We start from the raw sequence: 16,236 nt of genomic DNA on the forward strand, positions 1-16,236 counted from the left end.
GCTCGCTAATTAGACTTGCAGGGTCTTTGCGGCCTCTGTACACAACGAAGTGTCCGACCTCATGTCTGCATTTATGCTTGTGTAGCTGGATTGTGTGTACCTTGTGGTAAGGTACCAAAGAGCTATTCTAATAAACCTTTGACATGATGTGCAGTGTGGAAATTTGTGGAAACTGAAAAGAATAAGTGGCTACATCAACAACTACAAGAGATGAACACAATCAGAGAGTCCTTTAAATACAAGAAAAAAATCCAGCAAATTTTACATTAAAAACTCTTTTTTCAGTTTTCAGTAAGAAGCACTGATCGACCTCTACAAAAAAACACATTCATTATTCTACCTGCCAGGAGACCCTTCCCACAGGAGATATTTGGACATGTAGTAGAATATATACATGCATATTCATGATGGGGGGGTTACTGTCATGAGTCAATAAGACACATGATGAACCCCAGTCTTCATTATGAACTGTTACTCATTGGCAGGATCAGTACGTTTCATAATGATCACAGTAGGACAGAAGTTTGGATTATTGGGGACTTTATTGAAAAGCAAAGAAACAGCAGTGCAGCTTTACTGATATTCATACATCAAACCAACAGCAGACCTGACCTGAGCATCACTGATTCATTTAATGTTCACAGAGAAAAACCCTGAAAAGACTACGAGCAACTACCCGTTCTTAAGCGTTTTGCCGGTTCATTGGGAACAGCACGAGCACTGACACACGAACCGGCTCCTCGGCAGTGGGAAAGTAGCAGTTGTGCTCCTTTGGACACACACATACCGATGGGTAACAAGTATTTTATGTCATTACTTCATGTATATTTTCTGTGAATTCAACAAACTCATAATAGAAACAAATGTGATTCCAAAGCGTTGCTGATGGATCCAATCAGCTTCCATCGTTTCCTGTTTCCTCCGGAGGACTCTGCTCTCTGAGAGTCGAGTCGGTCTCAGAGCACAAAGTTCATCATCACGTTTACAAAGTTTAACAAGTTATGAGGAAAATCTCAGATTATTTCTAATTAGAAATAATCTTCAGATTAGAAATAATCTCAGATTATTTCTAATCTGAGATTTTCAGATTGTTGCTGAGCTGCAGCTTCAAGAACTAAATGATCAGCAGCTGAATATCTATGAAGAGGAGAAAGCACGAATCACTACCTCTGTTTATGGATGTCCACATTTTTTTTATTATTGATGCATTGATTTATGAGGAAACCCCACACCAAGAACACTAAACTGTAAATATAGTGGATCTGTTTAAGATGATAAGATAATCTTTATTAGTAATGATCACTCACACAGGTTTAACTCTGTAGCTATAAAAATATTTTCATTATTGTTTAAAGTTGATTTTTTTTTTCCAGGTGTGCGCAGACATGATCCAGATATGATGTATTGTTAAACATTTGGGACTCAAACTTATTTCCCTTAAATATTGATTAATAATAATCATCTGCAACCAGATTTCCCAAAGTTCCATCATTTCCTGAATATTCGGTGATGTTCCAGTTTATGGAGAACGAGGGCTCCGCCTCGTGTTTCAGTGCATTTATCCATAAACCTGAAGAGAGAAAACATGATGTTTGCATTGTTCAGCTGCACAAACAACACAATTACATCATCATTAAAATATTCCAGTTCAGTCGAGGATTTAATTTATTTGATTAAACTGGTTTAATAAAAACATGCGAGACTCTCTGAATACAGGATATGGACACCTTTCCAGGATCAAATTCAAGCACCTTTTAAGCACTTTTAAAGGTCCATTTCAAGGTTTCCAGTACAATAAGGGTTCAATTCACAATTATCAACACTCTTTTTCAGTCCCCCCATCTCCCCCTAAAAAAAAAAAAGTGTACAAAGAAATTTGATCTTTTTTTTCATGACATTTAATTTCTCCTGGTTTCTATTTTAATGTAACAGGAAGTATTAAAAACACACTCCTGCTGTTGAAAAACTCTGGAAATCTTGGTATCAATATGCTCTTTCCTGTGTATTAAAAACATTGTACTGCACTGTATGTACGCAAAATGTACACACCACCACAGTGCAGTGGAGCATTTTGTCATCTGAAAGAGCCGGTCTGTTGCCAAAATGTGATGGTATTTACCAAAAAAATGATTGCTGGTATTGTTCATTTTTCACTCATTTTGAGTCATAAAGAAACATTCCTGTTGTCTCTATGACTTTTCAGACCTCCAGTGACTTTTTTCCCAAAAAGCGACTGTCAACAAATTTCATGACTTTTCCCGGTGTCATCAGGGACTGTTGGAGGGTTTTGGAGATAGGCTGATGTTGTGCAAAAAGTGATTTCTGATATTTGCCAAAAAAATGATTGGTTGTATTTAAATTACTGTAGATTCATTTTTGGCCTAAAATCTGTGAAACATATCTTAAACATCTCTCTCATGAATGATATTATATCATTTTGAGCAAGAAACAACACTCCTGTCACAGGTAGAAGCTGCAATCACTTCTTGGCAAAGTGACTTTCATATTTCATATATTCTTTATTAATGAGGGAAAAAGCTATCAGTGACATTAAAATGTCTTTTTTTCCTGAGAGATCTGGCTGAGAGGGGCTGCAGAAATTGCAACCAATATAACATTTAAGGTATATATAAAAAGTGGAAAACAGGGATTTTCCAAACAGGGCAAGGCAAAGGACCTGATCATCTGGCTTCTTTTCCTCGCCTGTGGAACGGATATGGGAGAAGATGCAGAGGGAGACCTGCACAGGTGAGCTGACAGTGCATCACTGCTCACACAGCAGGAGACGACTGCAGCAAAGTCCTGAGGACAGAACCTGCCATAATCACCGCAACACACACAGTGAACTTTATAAGAGGCAAGGCTGGAAATCCAGCAGCAGTTTCAGAGGAACAGCTTCTGAATTTGGTGACGGGCCTTATACACAGGTGCAAAGAGCTACTGAGGACATCTGTCAGTTCATGAAAAACTAAGTAAAAAACTCAGCAGGGCTCCGGGATGAAAGGTGGCTGTGTGAGTCGGCTTACTCTTGACTAATATATATATATATATATATTATATATATATATATATATATATATATATAAACATAATGGTTTAATCCCATGCCCCCTTGTGTGATTGGCTACATGGTGTGCCCATCAGTTTCTCCCATCCTCAGGTTTGTGAACAGAGCTAATGAGAAATCAGTGAGCTGGCTCTTTTGAGAATGACACATCAGTGCTCCTCTGTGTAAAGTTTCCTCATGAGAGCATGAACCTGCAGCATCGTGCAGCTGCTAAATTTACTCGAATTATGTTTTTTTTCCTCGCGTGACTTTTGACCTAAATATTATTCCATATTCATCTTATCCATAATTGGAATTTGCAGTTTTACAGTGAACACTCATTAAAACTGCAAACATGTCTTCAGGGAAGGGGCGGGGTCACAAACAGACTGACAGGTCACAGCAGACGTGCAGGCTGTGCATTAAAAATGATAATTTTAGACTTTCTGACTCATCTTATTTCTCCGTTTCATAAGCGAACTATTTAATCAGATAGTTATTTTTTATAAGCGGTTACATTTTCAAGCACTACATTCTAACTTCAAGCATTTTTCAAACCTTGAAAAGACAATAATAAAATCCAAACATTTTCAAGGATTTCAGCACCTGTATGAACATTGCTAATAGGGTTTAAACTTATATCAAAGCACTTCCCTCTGGTTGTGTATAAAAGGAGAGTTTACAACAGTCACAATATTGTACATGAGTTTTAAAAAATCAAAACTCTGCAGTGTCTCACTGAGTGCAGAGGAGCTGTTGGTCCTTCAGCCTGTAGGAAGCATTTGTTCCTGAACTTCAGGGTTCTCCACAGCTGCAGGTCACAAACACACAGTTAGAGCACATCCTGCTCTGAGTTACCTTTACAGGTAACACAGGCCTGAGGAGACTTTAGGTTCAAACACACAAACAATATTTCATGTAGAGACATCAGAGGAAACAGATGAAGTTGAACTTACGAGGCGGGGAACATTTGTCTGAAATAAAAAGAAAGAAATGCATAAACTTTTCTTTTCATAAATGATAAAAGTCATGAAACATAATTTAATAATTTAATTTTCAGAGTGGATAAAAAAACACTGATGTGTTCATGGATTCATGAAACGTGTTACATGTTAATCTGACTGAGTCAATATTAATTAATCAGATTCAAACTGTTTTATAATCAGCTGACTGACAAAATCATCTTTGTTCATAAGGAAACACATTAGGAAAAGTTCTGAAACAAAAACCTGCTGCAGAGGAGAAACTTTTTTTAAAGCAACTGAAACGATTTCTGAGGAGGAACCTCGAGCTCCAACTTTCTGCTGTGTGTGTGTGTGTGTGTGTGTGCGTGTGTGTTCTAATAACTGAGATGTTGTTTTGTTTCCTGACTCACAAACTGAGGCTCAGCTTAGAAAGAAGTTCTGACAAACACAACAGTGATTATTGGTTATTGGTTTTAATATTGTGAGGATGTAAAAATGAGCTCTGATCATTTTGTGTTTGAAGATTGTTCTTTGTGACTGAAAGAGTTCAAATATGATCTCTAATATAACCTGAAACTATTTGATTTATTTCTGTTACTAATTTAGTTCCACCTGTAAATAATAACTAATGAATTATTATTACTTATAATTACTATTATAATAATTCCCATCATTATTATTTGTTTGCAGTGTACAAACAGATCCAGGTAGTTCTGCTCTCTCACCTGTTTTCTTTTTGTAAATAATGAATCCGATCACAGCAAGAACGACCACAGCAACAACCACAGGGACGATAATGGCGAGGGAACCTCCTGCAGATCAACAGAAAACAATCGATCAGCTTCTTTATAGATACAAATGTTTGTTCCACTCATTTCTGTTTTCATCCCAACAATAAAAGTTCTGAGATATTTAAATTCATTTCAACACTTCACCAAAAAATGAATCTGATCTGTTAAAACATCCAGAACATGTGCACTAATATATAATTCTGTCTTCTTCCAAAACTCTCCATTACTTACATGAATTATTATCATTAACACACAGGAACATGGCTGAATGTGATGAAAAAAAAACAAATTTTTGTCTCTAGAGCACTAAAACACCGTCCATCCACTCACTTCTGCTTGTCCTGTTCAGGGTCACAGGGGGGGCGAGAGGCAGGGTACACCTGTACAGGTCACAGGGCCAACACAGACAGACAGACAACCATTCACATCTATGGGCAATTTAGAGTGACCAACTAACCTAACCCCAGTAACTGCATGTCTTTGGACTGTGGGAGGAAACCCACGCAGACACAGGGAGAACATGCAAGCTCCACACAGAGGGGCCCGGGCCACGGTGGAATCGAACCCAGTCCTTCTAGATGTCATTCTAGCTGTGAGGCAGCAGTGCTAACCACCGTGCCACCCAGCACTGAAACACAATAAAATAAAATAAATAAAGCTAGACTCAAATCTAACATTTGAAATAAAACTAATGTGTGTTCTGATCAGCAAAGAAAAAGTGTGGTGGAAACTTTGGGAAACATTATTAAACTGATGTCAATGATTCTGACAGAAACTAAAGGAAAACCTGTGAGCTGCAGGAGCGTTACAGGAAACTGTAAAATTCTGTTTGCCATGTTTGTCTCCTCTGATTTCAGTCTCACCTTCATTGCTCCTGATTCCTGCTTTGTCCAGTTTGGTGGTGATGTCCTCGTTCACACCTAAGAGCTGAAACACACAGCTGTACCTGTCCCAGTCCTCAGATCCAACTGCTGAAAGGTTCAGATCAACACTCATCTGGAAGGTCCCGTCATGGTTGGGGAAGATCTCTCCTTTGTGCACACCTTCATGAAGCTCCTCCTCATCTTTCTTCCAGAACATCTCGGCTCTGTGAGGATAGAAACCTGTAGAGTGGCAGGTGATGGGAGAGGAGGAAGACCTCTGGAGGAGAGACACTGAGGGAAGGACTGAGGAATAAAGTAAATCAGAAACTGAGAAATATGATTTATTATTATTATCACCCTAACTCTGCTCATATGAACTCAATTGAATTGAATTGAATTGAATTGAACCTGTTCTCATCAGAGAGCTCCTCCCATAGTTCAGGAGCTTCTTGCCCCACTCAGGACAGATATGGGTGAGGTAGATCTTCCTCTGTGCAGTGATAACCTTGTTACTCTCCCAGCTGTGTTTGGTGTTGACAGCCTGCTGATTAGAAGCGATCCACGTCTCTCTCTTCAAGTCAAATGATATGAAGTCCTCTCCATCATAACCAAACTGCTCATAGCCGTTCAGTTCATTATTCTCTTCTTCCCACTCACAGCCGGACGTCAGCTGAAAAGTGTGAGCACCTGATAGAGATAGAGAAGACTCTGCAGTGAACCAGAGACAGCCTGCAGATTAGGAGCGATGAACATCTGTGTCTCCAGGTCAAATGATATGAAGTCCTCTCCATCATAACCAATCTGCCAATATCCAGCTTATCAGTCTCTTCATCCCACTCACAGCTGTACATCTGCTGGTTAATGTGAACACCTGACAGAGAAACAGAGACTCTGCAGTGAACCACAGACAGCCTGCAGCAGTGTTACTGACACAGACACACACAGAGGAGCTGCATTAGCTGCTGCTGTCGGCTCAGTGGAAGGTTTTTACAGCCAATCATGATCAATAATGCAGATTTTAGAGAGACTGCAGGTCAGGTCAGATGTCTGAAGCTGCAGTTTGATTAATAACTCCTCAGATATCACAGACTTTGTTTTAGAAAACATCTCAGCTGACGACAGCATCTGTGTTTGGTGTTCAGGTCAGAGGTCACACCGACAGGTGTCAGGTCTGCTGCTGCAGCATATCTAATACCCTCCACCCTCCATGTTCCTCCCCGTCTCTTGCTACTCATGTCTGCAGTCAGTTCCTGTTGGAGTTTCAGGGAAAAAGGAGCTGAAGCAACCTGAGGAGTTCCAGCAGGGGGCAGCATCAGCAGCTGTGTGAGGTGCAGCAGGTCTGTGGGAGCAGGAAGCAGATCCACTGGTTTCCTGTCCTCACAGGTATCAGTGCAGCGCACCTTGTATTGGTATCCATATTTATGGTTCCTGTGGGAGCTGCAGCCTCTGTGGGTCTGTATGCGTTATAATAACAGTGATGATCATAACAGGTGATTCTGCTCACAGTGATCGGCTCTGCTGGGACTGCAGTCTGTGAGAATCACGCAGACGATGTTCAAGCTTCATGTTTGGTCCCTCAGCTCGTTACTGAACTTATTTGATTCTGTCCATCAGTTTTTCTGATCACCTGCTCACATCAGGAGCTTTCAGGAATTCTCACTGTACTCACACACTTCTGTCAATAAAGCTTTGATTGGACCATAAAGAAAAGATTGATTGACGTGTCCAGCGGGGACACAAACAGGAGCCTTGGAGGAAGTGATGCAATGCTTCCTTACTTCCTGTTCTGTGTTAGAAACTCTGTAAATGTTTCAGTATCGTCTCAGCGAGCCGGGGGAAGCGAGGGGGAAGCGGAGGAGGAGATGCAGCTTTGGTGGAGCTGCTGATCTGGGTGGGTGTGGTATGAAGCATGCACAGAACTGAACTCCTTCACAAGTCCCACCCCCCTGTAAAATAATGGTATGATCCTTCTGACATCATTAATGAGACGGTGACATCATCAGGGTGATGTCAGCAGGTTGTGAGCTTCTCTCAGAGACATTTGTGTTATTTTTGTGCCCCTGTGGCTCTCAGGTTCTCTCAGTTAAAAAGTTTTTGTGGTTATGAAGCACAAAAATGTCTAAACTGAATGATGTGTGCAGCCCTGCAACCAGGGTTATTCTAGTTAACGAAAACGAACGAAATAACGAAAACTGAAACTGAAAAAACATTGTCGTTAACTGAAATAAATGAAAACTAAAATCAAAAGGAAAAAACGATAACTAACTAAAACTGTATTGTGAGTTTAAAAAACTAACTAAAATTATAGATAAAATTACCTTCCTTTTCTTGTTTGTCATTTTATTTAAAAGCCTTGTGGGCTGATCTTTTTCCGCTCTCCCAGTTGAAGCTGGGAGTGCCGTCGGGCAGCTGTGTGCCTGCCTGCTGCGCTCACCGAGCTGGTCCTCAAAGTAATGTCAGCGGTCTGCCGAGAAAGCGGCAGAGTCCCGTATGGCGTTTCTTTGAGTCCGATAATACAGATAGAAGAGTGTCTTGTTGTGAATGATGAAAAATGTATGGAACACATCTCAGTGAGAAAAAACAGCAACGTCAAAGTCCACCTGAGAAGCCACGCAAGGCAGCTACGGAAACCGACGTGATCTGGCGTTCACCTCCGAAGAAATGTGACTACTCCTCGCTGCCACTCAGCTGCAACGTTGTGATGAACCTGTTCCGTCCTTGTGCGTTTCCGGCCACTTTATCAGTGAGAGAATAACAATCAGGAACAATCAATATAAGGAATCGAGGGAATGAAGAAAGTGAAAAAACAGGGACAAATATGTTTGCAGCCAAAAAACTGAGCACAAAGAGCGAAGACCAAAAGAAGTCCCAGCCAGCACCGCATATAAAACACCAGCACACGACCGTAAGGCAACGAACACACACACAATCCAGCTACACAAGCAGAAATGCGAAATGAGGTCGGCCACATATGCAGCATCTAACCAAGCTAGCTCCAAAACAGAAGCTGTTGTTAATCTGCTGCACTGACGCTGAACTTTATTGTAGTTTATTGTAGAATTTATTGAGTTTGGGGAGTTCATGTTTTTGTTTCTCCCTGTTGATGTTCATGTGTGTCCTTAATATTACACACATTACACACACAGTAGTGCTGCTGTCTGTGAACAGTTAGTTGTTGAATATATTTCTTTAAACGGGATCTTTGGTTGAGTTTTTATTACAGAAGAGTTACTCTTGTACCTTGAATCTTGCACCTGACAAAGTATGAAAAACTAAAACTAATACTGAAACTAACGAAACTAAACTAAAACTAAGCATTAAACCAAAAATAAAAACTAATAAAAACGACCAAAACCGCTCTGAAAACTAATTAAAACTAACTGAATTAGAGAAAAAAAAGTAAAAACTAACTAAAACTAAACGATAATGTAAAATCCAAAACTATTATAACCCTGCCTGCAACACATGAACAACAGCTCAGCACAAACTCTGCACTGCGACACATTTCCTGACAGACACACACAGAGTTCAGACCAGAGGAAACGTGAAGACACTGATGGAAACTTTACCAGCAACACTTTGACTTATTCATCACGTCTCAGGTTCATCAGCCTGTTATCACTGATCCCTGATAGATGCAGATTTTTACAGTCTCCATCAATGTGTGTCCAAGTGAATCTGAAATATTATTGAGCCAAATGTTATTAAACTGTGACATCGCAGCACATCTGCAGTGAAATGATGATAAATGATTTCATCATCAGCTGCACTGGATCTTTTTTTATAACCTGTGATTATTTGTAAGGATGTTTAAACTGAGGTCACAGGAATGTGACCAGAAACTTCCTGTAAACATAAATACTCTGATTACACGTTTCAGAAATATCACAAAAAAATAACTTTAAACATTCAGATGGAAAAAGTGTTTCTGTAAATGTCCCATCGAAAAGCTTTGAAGTTTAATCTTGTGTGACCTTTGTGACGCACAAACAGCTGATTGTGAGTGTGTGTGTTTGAGCTGCTGAGCCATAATTAATGTTCAGCATCTTCAGACGGAGGTCATGCGCAGCTGCAGCGTCAGGATCATCATTCATTTATTTTAGTTAGAGAAACTTTATTAAAGGCAGGAAAATATTAGCAGCTGATCTGAGTGTGATGAACGTTTATAGTTTATAGATTCATTTTCATTAAACTGCCAAATTTTCATTTTCATTAAACTGTAAAAATGCACCGAGTAGGTTTTTTATTCTTCTGAATCTTTATTTTATTAACAAATTTCAGGCTGGCGACCTGTTCAGGGTGCACCCTGCCTCTCGCCCTATGACAAATTCTATAAAACTATGACCTTTAAATATGATTTATTTAATTTAAATTACATCATTACATATAAACGTGTAATAATGTAAATCTGTGATCTGAATAAAACTTTGAATGTGAATCTGATTAATACTGACAAATAAAACATGTAAAGAGGAAGAATCAGAGAAAATGAAACAGAAACAAACCTCCAGTTTGGTTGAAGCGACGCTTTAAAGTGTCAATGCTGGCTTTGAAAAACTGCTGGGTACCCAGAAAATTTCCAGTGTTGCTCTCCAAGTACTGTAGATCCTCTGCTGTGACTTTATTCATCCAGTCCTGTTTGGGCTCCACTTTCTGCGTGTCGCTGTCATAGTAAAACATCTGAACATCATCAACCAGCCCAATAACCACAAACTCTGGGAAGTTTGGTACTTGAGAGGATCCAGTGAAGAAATACTTCATAGAGTGGGTCACTGTGGGAACAGTTAATGTGAGATCAGATTTATATTTTTAATGAACAATAAAAAAAACTAGAACTCATTAAAGACATCTTATAATAATCCTGCTGTCCCCTCAATAAATCCCAAATAGATTTATGAGTAAATACTCTGCTTCATATTCTGATGATTTTTCCTTAAAGTTTTAATTCTGTATTTAACAGAATCAGTTTTTATAAAAATATTTTCAGTTCAGTTTTCATCATTAATGCTTTCACTCTCCTCATCAGGACTTTTTATTGCTTCTGTGGGTTATTAATTCATAATTGTGTTTGAATATGAAGCAGATCCAGTTTCTTTGTTCTGACTCAGCCTCACGTCTGTTTTCTTTTCAATCTTTGATATTATTGATTATATTAACTGATTTACTTCCTTTAATGTGACATCCAGCTTTTGGTTATGGAGCCTTTTTCTAAACCAGCCGTCAAAAAATGAATGATAAAAAATCCAGACCATCATTTTCATGTAAACATGAAGGACTGTTGTTAAAGGTTTTTGTCCCAGAAATCTGTGACGGATCAAATTATCGATGAAACCAGAGCAGATGTGAAAATATTACTTTAACCAAATATTGATTTTATTTTGTGATCAGGTTTGAGGCTGAGTTTGACAAAATACCAATCAAAGTATTTTACTGAGGGTGCTATGAAGGATCATTTGTTCTTTCAGTTCTCAACACACACAGACACGAGCTATTTTCTTGGGGGTGCTATGACTTTTCCAGGGGGAGCTATAGCACCCCCTAGCGCCCGCCTGGCGCCACCACTGCACGGCTGAATCATTTTTTTATAACATCACAGAGCGGGAGACTCCAGGCTGATGGGAACTTTATACAGAGTCTATAGAACAAAAATTAAATATCCAAAATCTGAACAAACCCTTTATGTTAAACATACCTCAGTGCATTTCAGTTTTAATGTGAAATTAAAATGTTTAAAATAATAGTTTTGGTCATAAAGTTAACAAAAACTGATCTGAGTTTATCTGTTGGATCTTTTGGAGACAAAAATGCGTCAAAAACAATTTAAAGAGTGAAAATGCAGAAAATATCACAGCTGTGGGCAGGATCGATTTTAATCTGTGCTTTATTTATTTATTTCTTACCTAAACTTTATTTTTTGTCTACACTTCAGTGCTGATTATTAAAAATTAAATATATATACAGACGTGATTTAATTGTGCAAAATGATGGATTCATCCAAGGGTGTGACTTTGGGTCCAACATTGGGGGGGTTAAGGTCTCTGCCTATTTATTTTTTTATTAAATTATTTATTTTTCTAAAAAGATTCAGGAGATTTTGGGTTTAGAAATACACTGTAATGCTTTTACTATGTATTTATTTAACTTTCTTTGTATTTACTCTGCACCTTCAACAATTAAGAAAAGGCTTACATTTTTCACATTTATTCCAACAGTAACAAATATCTTTCATGAACCTGTTTTGTTTTACTACCAATTTTGCAGCCCCTCATTCCACTTTTAAAGAAACTGTTTTAATTTGTTCAAATATAATAAATAAAATATTTTACAGCAGTCTGTTCTCCACTGAGCATGTGAGAGTTTAATGCAATCTTTACTATTAAACACGTTCTGCAGAGAAAAAGGTTTTAACTTGATGTGTTTAAAACTCTCATCTTCAGTCCTGTTATCAGTACTAATATTAGTTATTATTAATTAAATACATAAAATGTTATGTGTGTATTCACTTGAGTAAAACTGCAGTGTATCACAAAAGTGAGTACACCCCTCACATGTCTGCAGATATGTAAGTATATCTTTTCATGGGACAACACTGACAAAATGACACTTTGACACAATGAAAAGTAGTCTGTGTGCAGCTTATAACAGTGTAAATTTACTCTTCCCTCAAAATAACTCAATATACAGCCATTAATGTCTAAACCAGCCACAACAAAAGTGAGTACACCCCTAAGAGACTACACCCGTAAATGTCCAAATTGAGCACTGCTTGTCATTTCCCCTCCAAAATGTCATGTGACTCGTTAGTGTTACCAGGTCTCAGGTGTGCATAGGGAGCAGGTGTGTATATCCTTGTGTAATGAGTTTAGTTTATTACATATTACAGGTATTTTACTGTGCCGCGTGTGCACAAATAACCACTTTTATCTTCTTTTTCTTTTGACTCATTGTCAGATTGGGAGGAGCAGGTCTAACGGAGCTAAAATACCTGAACCGGTATTCATAGTGTGTCTGATGCACAGCGGCATAGTTATTAAATCATTTACCTCATTTTGATTTTTCTGCTTTTTACACAGGGGTGTTGTCGACCAACAATGAAAAATTGTTGGTTGTCCGCTTTTTGTCCTCTTTTCATTTTTTCTAACTGCACCCCCTCCCCAGCAGCTGTTTCCACAAGCAAACGATGAACGCGGCTGCTTGGTAGAGAAAGCGGGTTGGGTGATACCAAGTTTTTGTGATGAGAGGGGGGGGGGTTAAATTACCAAATGATTAAACATGCTAGTATTTTACCCAAAATTGATTATGAATAAAGAAAATTAACATGTTATTCATGAAAGATGTTTTTGTAAATCGAAATGATGTGACTTTATTGGGGGGGGGGGGTTATAGTGATTGGATCAGATTATTGGGGGTGGGTGGTCATAACCCCCCTATCCCCCCCACAAATTACGCACATGGATTCACCTAATCTATTCGGATCCAATACAGATAAATATTTAGCGCACTGCAGCTCTCTGAGGATCAAACATCCATCTGGTTTTATTTCAAATGGTACAAATTTAACAATAACACAGAAACATAAAAAGACCAAAGCATAAACTCCAAATTGACCTGCTGCCGCCTCCTGTATTCCCAGGATCATCAGGATCATCAGGACCTTCATCATGACCTCCGGGATCAGAACCTTTAACACTCAAACGCTTGGCTGTCCACAAAAACTGACTCTCCGCTTCCAGCTCAGAGATCAAACCTGAAATAGGAGAGCCAGGAGTGACGTCACCATCACCCTCTATCAGAGCCTATAGGAATTTAGCCTGAGAGCAAACATCACCTAAATCTGGGTTAAACTCACACAGTGAGGTTATTAACGAAAGTGAAATTAAAAGGTCCTCAGTTGAACCCGTTTTTTTTTTTTTTTTTTTGGGGGGGGGGCGGCGTCCGGTGTGGATGATGAAGAATATCAAATATGACTTCACTGAGTTTCACTTAGTTTCTGCTGTGGGGCTCCGTCCAGTGGAGTGATTAATATGTGCACTCATACAGTTTTATCATTAAGTCATATTGATCCTGTGTTTATCTGTGAGTATTTTCAGGTACAGTTTCAGTACAGGCCTGATACCTTTTGGTATAATGAACTCTTTACTGACCCTGAGAGGTCAAACACACTGTAACCTTGGAAACACCAAGAAATAATTAAATAAATGAATAAACAAATAAAACAGCAAAAGCCCACAAACCACAGCAGAAGTGATTTAGGAGACACAATAATGTGACGGAGCAGGTTAAAAGTAAAGGACTAATACAGTGGCGGCGTCGGGGGGGCTAGGGAGTGCTATAGCTCTCCCTGGAAAAGTCATAACACCCCCGTAGCCCCCCCCAAGAAAATAGCTTGCGTCTGTTGGGAACTGAAGGAACAAATGGTCCTTCATAGCACCCTCACCAAAATGCTTAGTTCCCCCTTAGCACCTGCAGAAAAATATTTCTGGAGCCGCCACTGGACTAATATCAAACATGTCTCTCATAAATGTATCCAGAGTTGATATGAATCATGTGATTAGAACACATTATTTGGCATCTTTATCTCCCTCACAGCTGCTGAATCACTTCTGCTGTGTTCTGTGTGCTTATGTAGCTTTATTTATTTATTCATTTATTTATTTCCTGGTGTTTCCTAGGTTACAGTGTTTGACCTCTCAGGGAAACCATATTTAACCCCTCTGTGTGATCCTCTAAAATGTAATGAAACCCAGAGAAATAAAAGTAAACAGAAAGGGTTGATCAAACACAAACTTTAGATCCCAGCAGCTCGATGCTGCAGGTCAGATGATGACGTGCTGATATGAATGTTGCAGAAACTGTTTCATAATTTGCTTTGGTCAGTTTATATTTGACTTCTCACATTTGAATCAGTTTGTTACACAGTTTAAAACTGATGCACAGCATCGCTGTGTCTCTCAGATCTCATGCTAACACTGGGGTTTGAACTTCCTGCTTGTTGAATACCTGAATTTACAGAGAAACAGTGTGACAGCGCCCCTGCTGACCTGTAAAGTGAGTTTAAACTGTTCAACAGTGAAAAAGGCAGAATTTGGATAGTTATTAAATATTATTAAATATGATCTATATTGCTCAAAAACAATTTTCACTTGCACTGACAGTAATTTTTCTAAATTTCCTAAAACATTTGCAAACCAACTTTTCTAAGAAGAATGAGAAATCAGAGACATGAGTCACTGAGCTGAAGATTTTACATGTTTAAAAAACATGTGAGAGGATGTTAAACTAACGTTAATCATTAAACTGCAGTCACGTCACATTTATTACAGCTAACAGCCTCACTGCTCCAGAGACCTGTAAAAAAAATCATAATTTTAATTCTGTTATTATTGCTCAAACTGAGACAAAGAAGTCTCAGCAGATTCAGTTCAATTCAATTCAGTTTTACTTATTTAGTGCCAAATAACAACAAACAGTCACCTCAAGGTGCTTTGTATTGTGGGTAAAGAATCTACAATAATACAGAGATAATTACTAACCTGGAGGTTGCTGGTTTGAATCCCTGTTTAAATGCTGGCATCTGTGTTTTTGTACATGATGACTGAAAATTAAGAATAATAAACAACTTGGTGCCCTGCTGCACACCGGTGACCTGTCCAGGGAGCCCTAGGTTTAATTAATTATTAACTGATTAGATTAAGTCCATATGAAGCAGCTGTGTGATGCTAAAAATGCTAAAGAAGAGGAATCAGTGCAGGAATCTGCACATGTAAATCAAACTGTACTCAGAAGAGAAACAACATAAAATTAAAAATAAATAAAAATCTTTGATTGTGTGAAACGCTCACAGACAGAAAAAAGTTTCATCAGAGAAAATTCTGAGTTTCTTTGGATCATTTGTGCAAACTCATCAAATTTTAAGGATGTTGGTAAAAAAGTATCATGGTGTGGTGAACAGCAAGGACGCATGTAGACTGAATATTTATTTAATACTAATAAACGTCTTGTATTTCTATATGAAATCAGCTGAACTGGGATAATGTGACAGCACACAAGAGCAGAGATGATCCCATCATGACTGTTCAGATCCTCCTCTTCACTCTTCCTCTAGAGCATCATGGCTCTCTGAAGGTGGAAGCATCAGCGCTGTGACCCAGCTATCAAAGACCTTCTGCAGGGTCATCCACCTTCACTCTTTTCCCACGTTCATGTCACTTTCCTTTCCAATAAAGGCAACAATGCCCAGAATAAATGCTTACACAACACATTTATCCTTGAAGCAGACAGGCTGCAGCAGCAGGAGACCACACAGGCTGCTGCTCTCATCATCATCATCATCATCATCATCATCAGAACAGGAAACTGAGGCTACAGTTCACACAGGCTCACCAGAACTGGACAACAGAAGACCGACTTGTTCTGCGAATCTCAATTTCTGCTGCAACATTTGGATGGAAGGATCTGACTTTGGGGTGAACAGCATGAAAACATGGATCTGTCCTGCCGTGTATCATTGGTTCAGGATGCTGCTGGTGTGATGGTGTAGGTCAGGGGCAGGGCTGGACTGGTAATCGGGC

General features: G+C 39.0%; 1 protein-coding gene across 3 annotated transcripts; it reads right to left on the reverse strand.

The window, feature by feature from the left end:
- Positions 1-1,533: 1,533 nt before the first annotated feature.
- On the reverse strand, positions 1,534-13,417 carry LOC115788259 (major histocompatibility complex class I-related gene protein-like). 3 transcript variants are annotated; one of them, XM_030741227.1, is made up of 8 exons: positions 13,274-13,417; positions 10,171-10,437; positions 6,074-6,352; positions 5,666-5,968; positions 4,737-4,823; positions 4,003-4,020; positions 3,786-3,857; positions 1,534-1,570 (listed from the first exon to the last, which is right to left on the reverse strand). In XM_030741227.1, exons 1-7 carry the CDS (start codon positions 13,326-13,328, stop codon positions 3,811-3,813), a joined length of 1,056 nt encoding a protein of 351 aa, XP_030597087.1. In that variant the 5' UTR covers positions 13,329-13,417; the 3' UTR covers positions 1,534-1,570; positions 3,786-3,810. The 3 variants fall into 3 exon arrangements, 2 of the variants coding, with proteins under 2 accessions (XP_030597087.1, XP_030597088.1); XR_004020575.1 differs by lacking the exon at positions 1,534-1,570 and adding an exon at positions 5,133-5,182 and having other exon boundaries at positions 3,820-3,857; XM_030741228.1 differs by lacking the exons at positions 1,534-1,570; positions 3,786-3,857; positions 4,003-4,020; positions 4,737-4,823 and adding an exon at positions 4,836-5,182.
- Between the last annotated feature and the right edge of the window lie 2,819 nt (positions 13,418-16,236).

Source organism: Archocentrus centrarchus, chromosome 11 (genome assembly GCF_007364275.1).
Source record: "Archocentrus centrarchus isolate MPI-CPG fArcCen1 chromosome 11, fArcCen1, whole genome shotgun sequence".
Classification (NCBI taxonomy): domain Eukaryota; kingdom Metazoa; phylum Chordata; class Actinopteri; order Cichliformes; family Cichlidae; genus Archocentrus; species Archocentrus centrarchus.

What these genes read in the sequence shown, in the direction of transcription:
- LOC115788259 (XM_030741227.1), bottom strand. Translation starts at nt 13,328, where the DNA reads ATGATGAAGGTCCTGATGATCCTGATGATCCTGGGAATACAGGAGGCG. An exon ending in AATACAGGAGGCGGCAGCAG is followed by an intron (nt 10,438 to 13,273) that starts GTCAATTTGGAG and finishes CTGTTCCCACAG; the next exon opens with TGACCCACTCTATGAAGTAT. An exon ending in GAGCTCTCTGATGAGAACAG is followed by an intron (nt 5,969 to 6,073) that starts GTTCAATTCAAT and finishes TTTATTCCTCAG; the next exon opens with TCCTTCCCTCAGTGTCTCTC.